At 39.9% G+C, this 19,532-nt stretch overlaps 1 protein-coding gene across 1 annotated transcript; it reads right to left on the bottom strand.

The window, feature by feature from the left end:
• Positions 1-325: 325 nt before the first annotated feature.
• Positions 326-10,430, bottom strand: LOC138872035 (uncharacterized). The gene is made up of 2 exons (XM_070149984.1): positions 6,421-10,430; positions 326-602 (listed from the first exon to the last, which is right to left on the bottom strand). The coding sequence occupies exon 1, from the start codon at positions 9,776-9,778 to the stop codon at positions 8,648-8,650; it is 1,131 nt and encodes a 376-aa protein (XP_070006085.1). The 5' UTR covers positions 9,779-10,430; the 3' UTR covers positions 326-602; positions 6,421-8,647.
• Between the last annotated feature and the right edge of the window lie 9,102 nt (positions 10,431-19,532).

The following is a 19,532-nucleotide window of genomic DNA, read 5'->3' on the forward strand; positions in this document are numbered from 1 at the left end:
ATTCATTATCATGTTAATGATGCTCTTAAGCTAATATAAGAAGTCTATAAAGGGTGATATGGACGGATTCCAATCGAAGCTTGCCGCTCGTCGTGAAGTAGTTGTGACTTGTTGTCGTTATATGGTGTGTTGTCCACTTTTATCACGACCCAAATCGAAGGGGCCGCGACGGGCACCCGGTGCCTTACTCAACCGAGTACCAACATAACATATCTTTATTATCATACTATCATGGGTAAATGAGCCAGAAAATACGTCATGAGATAACAAAGAATAAAACATAAGGGCATACTCAACATATGACAATCCATCATGATATACAAACTTATACATGTGACATACGGGCCTATAAGGAAAACATAACCATTTGTAAACTCAAAACATAGGCCGACAAGGCCATACAAGTATCCATACACCTGACGTCTGTCTACAAGCATCTAAGAGTACATAAAATCATAAAGGTCGGGCCAGGGCAACACCATACCAATCAATACATATCCAAAGCATACTGACCAAATAGGCAACTTTGGAGCAAGTGGAGTGCAACACCTTCCGCTGAGCTGATAGCCTACTAGGAGGAATGTCAACCTGTCTATCGGGACCTGCGGGCATGAAACACAGCGTTCCCAGGCAAAAGGGACGTCAGTACGAATAAAGTACCGAATATGTAAGGCAGGAAAGCATAAACAAGAACTACAACGTAAATGAGAGATTAAGGAGATACAACATGTAACATCTGAGTGCCTCTAGGGGCTACTGACATGAAATACATAATACATATATACACATAAAATTTTAAAAACATACGCCTCTATGACTGCGCCAAGCAGCTCTTTATGGGGCCCACATAGGCGTTTTAAGACACATGGAATATATGTAAGATGCCTTAACCCCGTTTTAAGTCATTATTTTCAGTATATTTAGACCTTAGAATCCTAGAAACACTCTCTCAAGGTTCTCTCATGATCCAAACCCAAACAAAGGGCAAACAACACAAATCAAGTGTCGGGAATCCCGTGGCGCTAGTAAGTTTCTTGTTCTTCTTCTTGTTGCTGATTTTTGGATGGTTCCAGCTCGTGTGGGAGGTTGTTTTAAGTGGTTTATGTTTTGTAAAATACTCTCCCATGATTTTTATATCAACCCTAGGTTATTTCAAGTCTTGCAAATGGATTACACCATATTTCAAGACTTGAAATAACCTAGGGTTGATATGAAAACCATGGGGGAGTATTTTACAGAACATAAACCACTTAAAAGAACCTCCCACACGAGCTAGAACCACCCAAAAATCAGCAATAACAAGAAGAACAAGAAACTTACTAGCGCCACGGGATTCCCGACACTTGATTTGTGTTGTTTGCCCTTTGTTTGGGTCTTGGATCATGAGAGAACCTTGAGAGACTGTTTCTAGGGTTCTAAGGTCTGAATATACTGAAAATAATGACTTAAAACGGGGTTGAGGCATCTTATATATATCCATATGTCTTAAACCGCCTATGTGGGCCCCATAGAGAGCTGCTTGGCGTAATCTCGCGAAAATGCAAATATCTCTCTAGTCCAATGTCGTATCGACAAACGGTTTAATGCGTTAGAAACTAGACTCGTAGATCTTCAATTTGATATATAGATCATCCCTTGATTCCAAGTAATTGGGAGAAAAATGCAGCTACATTTGACCTAAATTTCAGCACATTACGAATGCAACTTGTGATGACCTTTGCCAACTTTTGTTCCACAACTCGCTTGACTTAAAAACATAACACACGACTATCATACGACTAAAATAACTCATAAATTAACCTCCTCATTATGTTAATCACCCTATTCTCACCTCAAAAGTATATGTTATAACATTCCAAACTTGTCGACTTTCGACGAAACTTAATTTCTTCAATTCGTTTAGCGTCTAAGCTTTCCAACCCTTTTGGTACTTGTTATTCATGATCTTAAAGATTTGTAACCTCCAAGATAACATGATGAACGTACGTTATGTACGTTAAAAACGATCTCATTTCCGAGCTTACATCAATTGGATTACGATGTACTCTCACGTACGAAAACATGGGATGTAACATCAACATTTCAGAGTGACATAAGGTCGGTATCCTCTGTACACGTTAGAGATGCTTATGTTCTTGATTCTCCATGTGTCATATTAATTTATCATTTGTTCATGGGTCTTAGATAAATACGTAAGTTGAAAAGGTTTACTTCATGATATTATTCAAAGGCATAATGGTCTTATGACACTCCAAGAGATTTGATTGACGTACTTCTCATGCATTGCATTCATGTATATTGACCCATGATCAGATGGCGTTATATACACACCACCACCTGATCAGTTGGTATACGTTGATAATTTGCCTACAATGCCCGAGATGATATAATGGGATGCCTTCAGAAGCTTGATGATATTATGTACGTACAGACCTATGCATTACATGACATTTATATGCATATGCATGACATTATAAATATTTGATGATTTACAAAGCAATTCTGTCCTAGAGAGTTTACAAGACGTGTCTAGTAGAGTCTTGTTTATGGGTGTATAGTGCATCACACATAAGCAGGAGGCTGCAAAAAATTTAGGACTGTCACTCTTTCTTCTTACTCTAAATCGTGCGGTAGAGCTCAATTGTAAGAATTTAAACTTCTAAATTCTATTTTATTCGTAACACAATGATACCTCATCCAAACAGATAGTTGGTAAGAGATTAAATGTTGATATGGAAGAGTTGAGTCAATGAAACTCGATTTTGCATCATGCTTATGATGATTAAATGTAAGGTCTTCAGTAGATTATATGTATCTAAGACGCGGAAGTTTCTTGAGGCCAAAGGGATGAATATCTATCCACCCATATGGTTTAAAAAGCAAAAAGAGAATCAGAAGGTAGATACAAGTTTCAACAAGTAAAAGAAAATGTGGTAAAGGTTACGAGGTACCAGTTAGTGAAGGTTTTGAGTTTTTACAATTCAGGCAGAGAAATACATGTATTTTGAGTTACTTTCAACAGTAACAGAGGTATGTACAATTGGCCACGCCCATCTCAGTATGCCCTATGGGAGTTGATAGATATAGTTTAAGAGAAGAAGAGGATAGCAAGATCCAATTGGGGCTAGAGTAACCCAAAATGGTAGATGGATTATTATCATTAGCTAACATTTCCGAAGGATATTGCAAATGTGGTAATAGTTCTCCTTGTGAGACACCCCGATGGTGCAATCTAGAATAGTACATTTAGATATGAATACTAGAATGTCTAGAAAAATTTCAAAGATTGGCACTGGAACCCTAGAAGGGATAGATATTTACCTTCGTATGGCTCCCGTTCCTAGTAAAGAGAGAATGCTAGGCGACCCGAAGAGCCAGTGGATGGAGCAAATGGAGCTAAAAGCGAAAGAATGTTTTGTTGAAGCTTTCAAAATAAGGTGATAAACAGAAATATTAGCAGGAGAATAAGGAGAGAGTAAACAAAGTATTATGAGTAAGATGTGATAAATGGGTGATAACGGTAAATCAAAATATGACACGATGATAGAGTCTATAGTCAAGTGAAGGAAAAGACAAGAGGTGACAGGCCTTGAGACAATAATAGAGTATAGGCCAAAGGTCATATACTCATTTCGAGAAATGAGTTGGTGAGTCCAACGCGATTACCAAAAGGCTAAGTTAGACCCCTTGTAGTAACAAAAATTAGTATGGTCTAGTAAACAAGATAAAACCGAACATGAATTAGGGACCGGAGGATTTGATAATGGTCGACATCATGAGAATTTCAGAGATCGTGTTCCAACAATAATAGAATATACAACAAATGAATACCCTTTAAAGGTCATTAGGAAGTCACTTACCTAAAGAAAGCACTCTGAGCAGAGTTAATCTTAAGGGACTAAGTGTGCCAGTTACACTGAGTGTCACCTTCGTGCGTAAGAAATTTAGTTATCCCTGGTACAGAAGGTTACCATAAGGCGATTAAGGTTCATTGATGATGTGAAAAGACGCCAAAGATGAAGAGGTAAAACATCTATAGGTAGATCATCGTAGTACTAAATTTTAGTACTCCCCTAAAGGGGGAATATGGTATGATATGGTAGTAAGTCGGAGTTACTGGTTCAGGTAACTATGGAATAATAAAGGAAGAATGTGGTAGAAAGACGAAAGAAATGAGATTGCATTTATTCAGACCCTACAGATATGTTACAACTCTAGAACATTATGCAAGCACACCGCCGGGGAGAGGTAGTAAGGGTTCCCACACCAGATGTTATTGATAAATAAGTGTGAATGAACACTTGATATATAAGGAGCCAGTACGAGTGATAAGTTAAGACAAAGAAAATAACCCAAGAGAGATTATGCAGAATATAGATATGAGAATAGACCAACGAGTAGTTAGTAGTTGATTCGGGAAGAGCCTAGTTATGGCTAGACAAGAGGTCACAGATAAATCAATAGATCATGCAAGATAAATGTAGTAAACCGCAGCATAGGGAATTCAGTCTCGCAGATACGAGATCGCAATCATCTATAAAAATATTCAAATAGGAGTTGAGGCAGTTAAAGGTATCGTTTAAGTTTTATGAAAATAAGAGAGAGTGCCACTAAGGAGACAATCAAAATTTGAGCTTAGAAGTAACCCTACGAGCACAAGGGCACGAAGTTACGTAACTAAGGATTATTATAGGCGAGTAAGAACAATGAAAATTTCCTTCGGGTGTACAATATAACAAGCTCGTAACTTTACAAGAGCCAGAAGGTCTCCCTAAGTACTACAACGAAAGACTAGCTGAGAAAATAAGGTAGAAGGTTTCCACTTAAGCATAGTGAGCTAAAGAGTAAATGATCTTGTAACAAAAGTCTCACTACAATATTGTATACACTCCATAGGAAAGTGGTGCTTTGGATTTGTTTACAAAAATGTTCACTTTTGTCACAACCCAAACCGAAGGGGCCACGACGGGCACCCGGTGCCTTACTCAACCGAGTACCAATGTAACATATCTTTCTTATCATACTATCATGAGTAAATGAGTCAAAAAACATGTCATGAGATAACAAGAATAAAACATAAGGGAATACTCAACATATGACGTCCCTTATGCTTGGGGACGTTGCGTTTCATGCCCGCAGGTCCCGATTGACAGGTTGACATTCCTCCTAGTAGGCTATCAGCTCAGCGGAAGGTGTTTGTTCACTCCACTTGCTCCGGAGTTGCCGATTTGGTCAGTATGCTTTGGATATGTATTGATCGGTATGGCGGGGCCCTGTCCCGACCTTTATGATTTTATGTATTCTTAGAGACTTGTAGACAGATGTCAGGTGTATGAATACTTGTATGGCTTTGTCGGCTTATGTTTTGAGTTTACAAATGGTCATATTGGCCTTATAGGCTCGTATGTCACGTGTATAAGTTTGTATACAACAACGGTTCTGCAACAACAATGATTTCAGATGATCTTGCAGCAAAAATGTTACTTCTCACTCCGTAAGATATTTCTGATATCTATTATGTTGAGGTACGTATTGCTTTTAAACTTCAAAAAGCGACAAACAAGTAGCTACTGCAAGATGCTTTTGATACATAATAACTAATCTCATCCTTCTAGAAGCAAATTTTGCCCCTTGTGAACGTCCAAAAGTAACGGAGCGGCAAGATATTCAATATTCAAATGAATAGGATGTTTACTAAGAATCAGGATGCAATATAGAAAAGTTATTTGTTTTGTCTTTTATGAACAAAGATAATGTGATCAACCCATAGATGGCATCCATCACAATGGACGCTGCGGAGGGAAGCAAATATAAAATTATACACATTGTTATAGACCTACCACAAACATAAGCATGTGATGGAAATAAAAATTCCTCCCTCGAAAAAGTGCGGAAAGGTATTTAATTCTTTCTACATTATTCTTCATTTCTATTACGCTGCTTCCTGGCCTTCACTTTCACTTGGTTTCTGTCTAAAGTTTCTCCATCTGGTTACAATTCATCTCTGTTTCTCTCAAAATCTGACTGTAAATGTTATTTTAGGAAAATATGCAATGTTCACTTGGTGTTTAGAATTTGCGAATGTTATGAGTTTCGGCTTCTAAGATCAGCTTTTATTTTTTATTTTTTAAAAATAATTAACATTTCTGATCTGTTGTGTAAAAAATACTTTGGCTGACTACTATTTGTTGATTTTTCGCCAGCGAAAAGTCTTTTGCTACTCTTTTGGGATGCGATGAAAGCCACCTTTTTGCTGTTGTTTTTGAATGCAGTTAAATCCATCTTTACTGCTGCTTTTTGGGTACTGATACAGTTATCTTTAGCTGCTGTGATATCTGTAAGATAATTAATTTGTAGCCATAGCAGAGATTAATACACAATTACACAATCAATCTAGAGTTAGAGTCTAAGGAAGCGTACCGTTAAACTCCATGGATTCAGCAGCGACAGCAAACGGCGATTAAGCCTAAGATCAACTTCCACAATCCACTAGCTACGCGCTCTCACAGCCCGAAGAACTTGACAAATGGGACGTTTACCGTTACCACGTATTCAAGAGGCAGAATACGCTAGAGTTTTCTAATAGCTAGGGAAATGGGGGTTGACCTCTATTTATAAAAAGAGTGTCTACCTATCACAGGTCAATAGTTATTGGGCCTCACTTATCCACATACATAATATTTAATATTAGGCCTTTTATTTATCCACCACTTGGGCCACGTCTGTAATAAACCAAATATCGACCAAACCAACTGGCTATATTGATTCATTAAATTGAATTACAATCAACTGGAATTTGCAATAAAATAGTAAAAAGGATAGCTGCAGGATAACAGAAGGGATGAGAAGCTAGAAATACACCATGGAAGGAGATGAGAAGCTTGGACAGAAAGAGACGGGAAGTAGAGAGCTTTTCACGTAACATTTGCCTAATCCTCCAAACCCAGACGATAGCCCCTTTTACTCACATCGTCACGTGCTTCCTTAACCCGGATCCTAGACAAATCTCTTATTGGGCTTTCTTATTTTTGGGCCTCTTTGCAATTTAGCCCCCGGCCCAACAGCCTCTGTCCAAATAACTGGCCCATACATATCATTTGAGTTATCCGGGTTCACAACAATACTCCCGCCCTAAAAAAGAACCTTGTCCTCAAGGTTCGAATAGAGCCACACTAACATTATGTTAGTGAATCTGTCACGACTTGAATATGCGTCAAGAGCTGACTAATGTCTTTCAACCTTAAGAATTGATGTGCCCTTTGCCAATTCTAAATTACCAAGAGGAAGAACATAAGCCACAAATCTAAAAATTGCTTCCTGCTCCTTCACTCTAAGTGCAACAATTTCCATTACCTTCTTTGTACCAAGAGAGCCATGAGCACCAGTAACACTTACTAGTTCATAGCAATAAGACTGATTGAGGTAGTCAAATGATTCAGGATCCCCCAACCTACACTTTTTCTTCATCTCCGCGGGTACTGCATAGAGAAGATAGAAACAATGATGCTTTTGTTCAAGAATTAAACATAATAATTCTTGAGATCTTTCAAGGAGGAACGCTCCCTTTTCTGCACTAGATACTCTTCTAGACTTGCCAACCCGAGTCTCCAGAAATATACAACAGCTTGAATTGTCCGTTTGTAATGTTTTGGAATTGATAATTAGTTCAGGCACTGAATTTGACTCAAAAATTTGTTGGTCCCTACTGTGCTCTGCAATGCTTGTACAGCCACCAAAATAGGCAAGATAATACATAAGCCTCCAAGTAGTTGTAAACTTTCCAAGTCTAATGTTAGGACCAACCAAGATAAAAGTGCCTTTACCTTCAATTATCATTGTTCTGTGAACAACATCAGCAACAACAATTGAATCTATTTTCATCAAATCAACTTTTACATCATCTAAAAAAAGACATTTTCCATCATAGTCAAGCTACAAGTATGTTGTGCAGCAAACTCACACAATGAGGAATTGGGCCGGAACTCAATAATTCTGTTACTTGGATCTAAAATAAATTGTAGTATAAAAATAATGAAGTCATCGGCACCACATCTAGTAACTGCTAATGCAAAACTAGTTAGCAAACGGGATGAATGGATACCCAATTTCCGTCCAAGATCCCACACTTGAGTCATAGAGTTAGCATATCTAATGAAGTAAAACTCGCTAGTAGATCCCAACAATAGTACTGCCGCAATGTTCACTGTATAACTTGTTAGAGCTATGTACTTGGAACGTATTCCTGGATCACATACAAAAAGATTCATCGCAGGTTGATGAGCTTGAGCCAGTAAATAACAATCAGTTATTTTTGCATGCTGAAACTTAATATTTCTACAAGGTGAAATAGAAAAGTTAGGAAAAAGGGCATTTTGGTTGCAGCTAGGCATATTATTCTCAGTTCCACCATAGCAGCAACTCATCCAGTCAAAGAAAATTTGCTCTTCACTCAACCTAGACAAAGAACAGTAATCCAAGCTTTCTAAGTCCATAAGAGGCCAAGGCTTAATCATCTCCTCGTTAACATTTATTCCCACAAGGACACTACTAGCAGACCAAATGCCAATCACAGTAGTGTACTTTGTTGCTCCAAATATAAGCTCTGTCGCTCTATAATACTGAGAGCATATGTGAGAGTGAGAAATATTTAGTTGACTTTCAACCAGAGCTTTAGCATGTCCCAGTCACATAAATTAACCAGAGGAGCATGGAAATCCACCAAAAGATTGTGATGATTAATGTCTTTGTGAATTATGCCGATAGTGCGACGGATGTAGGATAATACCCAAAACCGGAATGTGTAAATCTTCACAAGTAAGAGAGCGTGTATGGATGTCCTAGGTTGCAATCGAACAACCAGGGGGCGTCCGTTGGGGGTTACCATGAACAAATTCACACCAGGATCAAATGGGAATTGATTCAAAAAGTATAGATCATTGGAGATGGAATCAACATGACACTCTAATATCCCAATAATCTGCTTGAAATCATCCACAACCATGATTGAATAATATCTTACAGCGCCAACAAATGTGGTGAAAAAACCAAAACTAAGAACAAATGAAAAGTCTGTCGAAGTAGACTTTGCTTTATAAACTAGATCACACATCGCAAGCGACAGCCTAACAGCTTTATGGGCCTGAATATTTGGGGACTGCTTGGAGTAACTTTCAGCAAATGTACGGAGTAATCCATGTATATTCTCCGCCATAGTAGGTTCATCTGTTACAGACAATAAACCATGAAATCTCCTCTCTTGTCCAGTATCAACCCAATTGCATTTGTGTAGGTTAACATCGTGGTGATGGAACAATATATTTTGATTAGCACTAGCAAATGGAAATGCTATCCCAGGAAATTTCCCAATAGCATTCGACATGACATATCCTTGTCTAGCAAAAGGAATTTGATAACTAGTTATATCCGTTAGAGGAGAAAGTTCTAATACCGCTGCATTGTCTCTTGCATTTTTCTCCTCTTTATTTTTAGATTCCAGTAGTTTAGTCACATTACAATTGTAACCAGTTAAACCCAATAAGGAAGGAACAGAGTTTGAAGAAATACCGATCTGATTAACTAGAACCTCAGTGGTAACCTTGGTTTTCAAGGTCTCAGAGTGAGACTGGTGCGTGTTGCCATTTCCCTGAGAGCCTTCATCAAACACCTGGACCTCCTCTGATTTTGCATTGTTTAAAGCAGATTTCGTTGTATCAGTAAGGACATCAATATCTGATCGCTCAGTAGCAAAGACCTTAGAACAACAACATCCATGTAGCATATTATCGAACACCTGGGCTTCAATTTCAGTAGAATATTCCTTGATTGTAGCCGTGTGACCTTCCAGTGATTTGAGATGCTGTTTACGAAAACGAATTCGCACCTTTGCTACAAAGTGTTCCCAATCCCTCAATTGCTTGTTCCGGAGAAGCTATCGGAACCAATCCAATGCCTCACCTTCGAGATAAATAGACGCACGTAATAATTTGTTATTTTCTAATGTGCCGTAGAATTTAAAGTAGCGCTCAGCCTGAGAAATCCATAACTCTGGATCCTCGCCGCTAAATCGTCGGAATTCCACTGGAGTAGGCTTACTCGTTGCAAGGTTTGCAGCAAACTCATGTAACAATGAATGAATTTCAGCGATATCCTTTGACCACGAATCCTTCACGACCTTAATTGAATCATCGATAGTTCGAAATATTTGGTCCTTCATTGAAGACCTCTGGATGAAAGCATCAATGTAATAAACCAAATATCGACCAAACCAACTGGCTATATTGATTCGAATTACAATCAACTGGACTTTGCAATGAAATAGTAAAAAGGATAGCTGCAGGATAACAGGGATGCGAAGCTAGAAATACACCATGGAAGAAGGAGATGAGAAGCTTGGACAGAAAGAGACGGGAAGTACAGAGCTTTTCACATAACATTTGCCTAATCCTCCAAACCCAGACGATGGCCCCTTTTACTCACTTCGTCACGTGCTTCCTTAACCCGGATCCCAGACAAATCTCTTGTTGGGCTTTCTGATTCTTGGGTCTCTTCGCAATTTAGCCCCGGGCTCAATAGCCTCTGTCCAAATAACTGGCCCATGCAAATCATTTGTGTTATCCTGGTTCACAACAACGTCACTATCCTTTCAGGCTATAACCAATTAACGTAAGTCCAAATTCCAACAATATCAGGTTAGTTTAGCTGGTTCAAAATTAAAATCTGCATTACTCTTTACTTCAGCTTCCATGACACTAATTACAGTAAATATACTGAGTATCGAAAAATCGAGCCACAATGTCATTTGAAAATAGATGTTGCAACTAGGGGTTGCGACGACACTGATATGCAGTTATCTTATGGACCTCATTTTTCCTTTTCTATGTCTCAATAAAATGACAGCTAGCCTAAGCACACCTCTAAAAAGCCGTTAGAGTTACTCTAAAGGTCTTCCTTATTGTGTTTTCACGATAGCATTGTGGTTTCTCTTTATTGGTTTTTTGCTTCATACCCCCATTTAAAATCTCCAAGATTGTGAGTACCTATTAGCTCTAAGAATGAGCAAAATTTAATTCTTCTTAGTATTTATTATTTCATGCAAGAAAGCTTATTTATACTTACACTAGTGTATTTGGCCGCGCTTCGCGCGATTATAAAATTATTTTTCATGTGCAAATATTTTAATTAAAATATAGTAATAATGCTTTTGAAACTTTTTTTCTTATACTTATCATCTTCCTACTTCAAATAAAAGTACTTTCACTTTTCATGAATGTGTGTGCATATATAGATAGATGTATTTGCATAAATGTGTTTTCATCTTTATGTATATCAATATATATTCCTTCTGCCATTTTATGTGTATCTGTTACTATTTGAAAGTCCAATAAATTTATCTTTGAGCACATTTCTAATTTTTTTTTAAATATTCTGAGTTATTAACTATTATGATATATAGTACTTTAGTTTCTGCATATATAAATTTTATTTTTAAAATATTTGAAAATTCTATGTCCGAATTTACATTAAAAATTAGTCAGTTTGTCCCTCATACTCCGAAAAATTTCGCATAAATTGAATCAAAGGGAGTAATATTTCGTTTGTACATTTAATAATTTTTTAATATAGTTATTAGTACTTTTTATAAAAAGTTTCTTATAGTAAAAGAAAAAGGATAAATAAAGTAATTTTTCTTATACTTCTCAAATTAAGCTCCAATTTTGGCCGAATATTCCATTTCCTTCCCTTTTCTAGTAATTTTTCTATTTCTCTTATCTTTTCCTTTTGTTTGTTCGTATTTTTCTTTTTCTCCCCTTAATCTCATCCTACTTTTATGCAAAATTTCTAAAATGCATTTTTTTCTTAAAATACTCTCATCATTATTTCCTATAAATTCAAAGTGCTTCAACCAAAAAAAAAAAAAAAGAAGAAGATATATCAAGATAAAATATTACATACACACAAATATATCAAATTAATTGTAGTTTATGAGAAAAACTAAAATACAAAACTTCTGCCTGTTGTTTCCTTTCTTCTTTTTCCTTCACCCAATGATAATCGATTGGAGGTCAAGTTAGTAAGAGTTTTGATGATTGCTTGGAATTACAAATGGCCTTGGATTATTAATGTGTTGATTCCCTCACTTCGTTCATCCTTGTATCTATAAATTTTGCTATTATACCGCACAAAATTTTGATTTGGTTTGTGAAAAATTAAGATGGTGAATGCATAAGGTGTTTCTAATTATATAAAGGTGTTTCGAATTTAGTGGTGAAAAGTCCTTTCAAATTTCGCAGTTACAAGTGATGAAAGCATATATAAAGTTGTAACTGAAAGTTTACTCTAAAAGGTGAGAATTAATTTTAGAACTGAAAGATTATGTAAGAGATCTAAAGGAGAGGTAATTAAATAGAAGAAGGAAAAAAAAAAGACATATATGTTAGAATCTGACTATCATAATTTATTGCCTTCACAATTCTTTATTGATATTTATTTTACATTTATTGGTACACATTAAATTCTATTGTAAACTCATGAATATATTGAATTTTTTAGTAAAATATTAGGGTAAAAAGCCAAAAACACCAGAAATTAGATAAATATTATTGTGCGGTCGTGAAGAATATGAATATATGTGACGACCCAAAGGGTCATCACTTGTTTTTAATTGCATTCTGTGCTTCTGTGCACAGATTTGCATTCTATGCTTCTGTGCACAGATTTGCATTCTGTGCTTCCGAGGCCTTGAAAACCTCATGTAGGGTCCCCTCGGTTTGTGTGCGCAGTCAAGGCGCGTGGCCGGAAGGCTTAAATATTAAAGTCTGTGAAAAATGCTAAGTTTTGATTATAAAATGAGTAAATTTGACTTCGGTCAACATTTTGTATAAACGGACTAGGACCCGTGATTTGATAGTCCCGGAGGGTGCGTAGGAAAATATGGGACGTGGGCGTATGCCCGGAATCGAATTCCGATGTCCCAAGCCCGAGAAATGAATTTTTAAGTAAAATAATTTTCTGGAAATGTTTAAGGAATTTTGAAATGAATTTTGATTAGAACATGTTGGTATCAGGCCCGTATTTTGGTTCCGGCATGCGGTACAGGTCTTATATATGGTTAAAAACATTTCTGCAAAATTCGGTTGAAAATGGAGTCCGTTTGACGTGATTCGGACCTAAATTGCTAAAATTGATGCTTTATGAAATTTTGGGAAAAAAATCCTTGGTTTTGAGGTTTGATTCGTTGTTTTTGAGGTTATTTAGGCGATTTGATCGCACAGATAAGTTCGTATGATGTTGTTGAGTTAGTGCATGTGTTTGGTTAGGAGCCCCGAGGGCTCGGGAGTGTTTCGGAGGTGTTTCGGAATGATTTTTGGCTTAAGAAATGTTGCAGGTTTTCTGCTGTTAGTGCCCAGGGATTTTACCCTTCGCGTTCGCGTGGTCCCTTTCGCGAACGCGTAAGGCAAGGATCCCAGGTGCCATTTTGGCTTCTTCGCGAACGCGGAGGATAAGACGCGAAACTCAGGGGGGAGACCCTTCGCGAACGCGTCCTTCCACTCGCGAACGCGTAGGGTGCAGGGGGAGGGGCCACCAGTTTGTTCTACGTGAACGCGGCCACTGGCCCGCGAACGCGAGGGCTCAAGGTGCTAAAGCATCGTGAACGCGAGCCCAATGTCGCGAACGTGAAGGTCTTCAGACCTGACTCATCGCGAACGCGTTGAGCTTATCGCGAAAGCGAAGAAGGACTTTGCCCAGTTATTTTAAAGTCCCAAAACATAACCCATTACGGGATTTCACCAAAATTTCATAAACTCTTTCTTCTCCAAAGTTCTAGGGTGACTTTTGAAGCATCATTTCACCATAAACTCTTGGGTTAGTAATTTTTAACTTATTTTCTTCCATTTTCATCAACATCTATTGAATTTCTACGCCTAAAACATGTGATTAAGGGTAGAAAATTAAGGATTTGGGTAAAGTTAGGGCTTTTTGATTTTTCTTGATTTAGACCTCGTTTTAGAGTTGGATTTAAAAATAAATTATATATTCGGGCTCGTGGATGAATGAGTGATTTGATTTTGGTCCGAACCTCGTGTTTTGACCAAGCGGGTCCGGGGTCGATTTTTGGGTTTTTGGAAAGAATAATAGAAAACTATAATTAGGCAATGGATTCGAATTGTTTAGCATTTGTTGATGTTATGAAGTCATTCATGTATAGATACAATTGATTTGGAGCCGAATTCGAGAGGAAAAGCGGTAATTGGGGATTGACTTGGCCGTGGAAGTTTGAGGTAAGTGTTTGGTCTAACCTTAGCTTGAGGGATTAGGAGTTGAGTCCTTTTTGCTTTGTGATAATTGTTGAGTACGATGTATAGGCATGGTGACGAGTATCTATACGTTGGTGTGTAGCATGACTTTAAGTCTTTACATTGTGAATATCCTGATTTTGTTGTGTCTTTCAATCCTTAGTGATGATTTCTATATGTTGTGAAAAGCTTGTGAAAGAAATTGTGACCTTTGAACTTCGTGGAGCATCGGCTCGAGTTATATTACCAAGTGTGAAAGTATAGGAAATGATTGAACCCTTTGGAGCGTTGGCTCAAGTGGTAAAGTGAGTTAAGAAGTAAAAGTGAAAGAAAGAGAAAGAGTTATTAAATTGCTCCCTTGTCGGGATGTTTGTTGCTTTGTTGATTATCTCCTTTGCCGGGATGTTGAGATTATTGATATTGTTCCATTGCCGTGATTTAACTGTTTAATTGTGTTTCCTTGCCGGGATTTCTATTATTATTTGTTTACTCCCTTGCCCCTCTGTTTGTGATTGTTGTTTGGGTGAGGAAGAGCGTTAAAGCACGAAGGGTGATGTCGTGCATTGTTTGCTATTGTGAGGAAAGAGTGTAAAGCACGAAGGGTGATGTCGTGTCGTACGATGTACCATTCCTTACCGATTATCATTGACTATATGGTGAGGAAAGAGAGTAAAAGCACGAAGGGTGATGCCGTGCACACTTTGTTATAAAATATTGTTTGGTGAGGACGAGAGTAAAAGCACGAAAGGTGATGCCGTGCACATTGTTATTTTATGATTGATTTGGTGAGGACGAGAGTAAAAGCACGAAGGGTGATGTCGTGCAAATTGTTGATTTCTGATTCTTGATGATATTGTAGTTATGTTGTTACTTTCCTTATTTGATGCTTATTACTCGGAACCGTTATCCCCCCCCCCACAACATGTTTCCCCTTCCCACATTTACTGGTTACTTCTGTATTTTTCTTTCCGCTGTATATAAATAAATTGCACAAATTTATTTGGTAGTCTGGTCCTAGCCTCGTCACTATTTTGCCGAGGTTAGGCTAGACACTTACTAGTACATGGGGTCGGTTGTTCTGATACTACACTCTGCAATGTCTGCAGATCCCAGAGAAGCTTACAGACAGTAGTTGGAGGGCTTCCTTCAGTCCACCCGGAGACCCAAGGTAGACCTGCAGGCGTTCGCGGGCCCTGGCGTCTCCTTCTATCTCTATTCCCTATTTCATTTTCTTTCGTTCAGAAACAGTTTATTGTATTTTCTTCAGGCCTTGTTTGTAGTGACTCTTAGACAGTCTGTGACACTATGACACCAGGTTTTGGGTATTGAGGTTTTGAAAGTTGTAATAGACGTAGTCTTGAGTTATAAAAATTGTTGACTTCCGGTTATTTATTTAATTCCGTTGTTTTCATATTATCGCTGGTAATTGAAAAAAAAGTAATTGGTTAATGAAAAAGGTAGTTAAGGGTTGGCTTGCCTAGCTCTCATTAGTAGGCGCCATCACGACTCTTGAGGGTGGGAAATCCGGGTCGGGACAAGTTAGTATCAGAGCTCTATGTTACATTGGTCTCATAGTTCACAGACAAGCTTAGTAGAGTCTGAGGGATTGGTACGGAGACATTTGTATTTATCCTCCAGAGGATACAGAGTTAGGAAAAATTTCACATTTGTTCTTTCTTGTCGTGCGGATTTGTTTCTCAATGCTAATTGGATTTCTACTCTATCCTTTTGCAGATGGAGAGAACATGCACTTCCTCATCTACCGCTCAGCATCCCGAGCCCCCAGCAGCAACTTCCACTAGGGGCAGAGGGCGAGGCCGAGGTAGGGGCAGAGCTCAGCCCTGAGCAGCAGCACCAGTGGCGGAGCCTCAGGTTGATTTTGAGGAAGAGGTTACGGCCCCAGCAGTTCCGGTGGGCCCAGCTCAGGTCCCAGAGGGGTTCATTGCCACCCCAGTTCTTCAGGACGCTCTTGTCCGATTGGTGGGCCTCATGGAGAGTGTCACCCAAGCAGGTTTGCTTCCTGTAGCACCAACCACTTTTCAGGCTGGAGGAGGGGCTTAGACTCCTGCTACTCGCACTCTGGAGCAGGTGGCTCCCCAGATTCAGATTCCAGTAGTTCAGCCGGGTGTAGTAGCTCAGACCAACGATAGAGCGGCTATGTCTGCCGATGCTTTGTGGAGGCTGGATAGGTTCACCAAGCTCTTCACTTCTACATTCAGCGGTGCATCTACTGAGGATCCCCAGGATTATCTGGATAGATGTCACGAGGTTCTTCGGAACATGGGGATCACTGAGACCAATGGAGTTGATTTTGCTACCTTTCGTCTGTCTGGATCCTCCAAGACTTGGTGGAGGGATTATTGCTTAGCCAGGCCAGCAGGGTCGCCATCTTTGACATGGGAGCAGTTTACAGTATTGTTTCTGGAAAAGTTTCTCCCCGTTACTCAGAGAGTGGCCTATCGGAGGTAGTTTGAGCGCCTCCAGCAGGGTTCCATGACGGTCACCCAGTATGATACCAAGTTCATCGATCTAGCTCGCCATGCTCTTGTCATACTTCCCACCGAGAGAGAGAGAGAGGGGGGTGAGGAGGTTTATTGATGGTCTTATTCAGCTGATTCGTCTTCAGATGGCCAAGGAGGCCGGGAGTGAGATCACCTTTCAGGAGGCGGCCAATGTGGCCTGCAGAGTTGAGATGGTTCTGTCACAGGGAGGTGGTCATAGGTCAGATAAGAGGCCCCGTCATTCAGGCAGATTCAGTGGTACCTCGTCATAGATCCAGGTCTCACATGGTACTTCAGGTGGTCGTGGTTCTCAGACACATTATTCTGATCAGCAGCCTTACAGTGCACCACCAGCTCTCATCAGTGCACCGCCACTTTGGAGTTTCTGAGGTGGTCATTCAGGTCGACAGGGCAAGCAGTCTCAGCAGCCGAGGGCTTGTTACACTTGTGGTGATCCGGATCACATTGCCAGGTTTTGCCCTCGAGCACCGGGTAGCTCTCAGCATCAGGGTTCTCGTGCTATGGTACAGGCCCCAGGTGTTCCATAGCCCGCCCAGCCAGTTAGAGGTAGGGTAGAGGTGCTAGAGGTGGAGATAGAGGTCCTAGAGGTGGAGCTCAGGCCGCCAGAGGTGGAGGCCAGCCAACAGCAGGCCGTCCTAAAGAGGTAATTCAGGGTGGTGGGGCCTAGCCCCGATGTTACGCCCTTCCATCTAGGCCCGAGGCTAAGGCTTCAGATGTAGTTATTACAGGTACTATTCTGGTTGTGATAGAGATGCTTCAGTGTTATTTAATCCAGGGTCTACGTATTCGTATGTGTCATCTTATTTTGCACTGTATCTGGTTGTGCCTAGTGATTCATTGAGTATTCCTATTTATGTATCTACACCGGTGGGTGATTCTATTATGGTAGATCGAGTCTATCGCTCTTGTGTAGTTGTGATTGGGGGTCTTGAGACTCGCGTGGATTTGTTGCTTTTAGACATGGTCGACTTCAATGTTATATTGGGGATGAACTGGTTATCCCCGTACACGCTATCTTGGATTGCTATGTCAAGACTGTGACCTTAGCCTTATCGAATTTGCCTCGTTTAGAGTGGAGAGGGACTCCTGGTCATTCTACCCGCAGTGTTATTTCGTATGTGAAGGCTCGGCGTATGGTCGAGAAGGGGTGTTTGGCCTATTTGGCTTATATTTGCGATTCCAGTGCTGAGTTTCCCTCTATTGATTATGTGCCCGTGGTTCCTGAGTTTCTTGAGGTTTTCCCTTCAGATCTGCCAAGGATGCCACCCGATAGGGATATTGATTTCTGCATCGATTTGGCTTCGGGCACTCAGCTCATTTCTTTTCTGCCATATCGCATGGCCCCGCTAGAGTTGAAAGAGTTGAAGGAGCAGTTGCACGACTTGCTTGAGAAGGGTTTCATTAGACACAGCGTTTCGCTTTGGGGTGTGCCGGTGTTGTTTGTTAAGAAAAAGGATGGTTCGATGAGAATGTGCATTGATTACCGGCAATTGAACAAGGTCACCATCAAGAATAGTATCCACTGCCGAGGATTGATGATTTGTTCGATCAACTTCAGGGTGCCAAGGTATTTTCAAATATTGACTTGAGATCTGGCTACCATCAGTTGAGGATTAGGGCATCTGATGTCCCTAAGACAGCATTCACTCGATACGGTCATTATGAGTTCTTGGTTATGTCATTCGGGTTGACAAATGCCCCAGCAGCTTTTATGGATTTGATGAACCGAGTGTTCAGGCCTTATTTGGATTCGTTCATGATAGTCTTCATTGATGATATTCTAATATATTCCCGCAGCCAGGAGGAGCACGAGCAGCATCTCAGAGTGGTTCTTCAGACTCTGAAGGATAGTCAGCTATATGCGAAGTTCTCGAAGTGTGAGTTCTGGTTGAGTTCAGTTGCATTCCTGGGTCATGTCGTATTAGCAGAGGGTATTCAGGTTGACCCGAAGAAGATTGAGGTAGTCAAGAACTGGCCTAGACCAGCATCAGCTACAGAGATTCGGAGTTTCTTGGGATTGGCAGGCTACTATCGTCGGTTCGTAGAGGGGTTCTCATCTATCGCAGCCCCGATGACCAGGTTGACCCAGAAGGGTGCCCAGTTCAGATGGTCGGACGAGTGTGAGGCGAGCTTTCAAAGGCTCAAGATAACTTTGACTACAACACCGGTGTTAGTTTTGCCCACAGGTTCAGGGCACTATTCTATTTATTGTGATGCATCTCGCATTGGGCTTGGTGCAGTGTTGATGCAGGATAGTAAGGTCATTGCCTATGCTTCGCGGCAGTTGAAGATTCATGAGAAGAATTATTCGATGCATGATTTAGAGTTGACAGCCATTGTTCACGCACTGAAGATTTGGAGGCATTATCTGTACAGCGTGGCATATGAGGTGTTCACTGATCACAAGAGTCTTCAGTATTAGTTCAAGCAAAAGGAGTTGAATTTGAGGCAGATGAGGTGGTTGGAGTTGTTGAAGGATTATTATATCACTATCTTATATCACCCGAGAAAGGTCAATGTGGTGGTCGATGCTTTGAGTAGAAAGTTAGTCAGTATGGGTAGTCTTTCTTATATTCCAGTCGGTGAGAGGCCGTTTGCTTTGGATGTTCAGGCTTTGGCCAATCGATTTGTGAGGTTGGATATTTCTGAGCCTAGTCGAGTATTAGTTTGCACGGTCGCTCGTTCTTCGTTATTGGAGCGTATCCGTGATCGGCAG

Source organism: Nicotiana sylvestris, chromosome 6 (genome assembly GCF_000393655.2).
Source record: "Nicotiana sylvestris chromosome 6, ASM39365v2, whole genome shotgun sequence".
Classification (NCBI taxonomy): Eukaryota; Viridiplantae; Streptophyta; class Magnoliopsida; order Solanales; family Solanaceae; genus Nicotiana; species Nicotiana sylvestris.

Coding starts and splice junctions, on each gene's coding strand:
- LOC138872035 (XM_070149984.1), bottom strand. CDS start 9,778: ATGCTACATGGATGTTGTTGTTCTAAGGTCTTTGCTACTGAGCGATCA.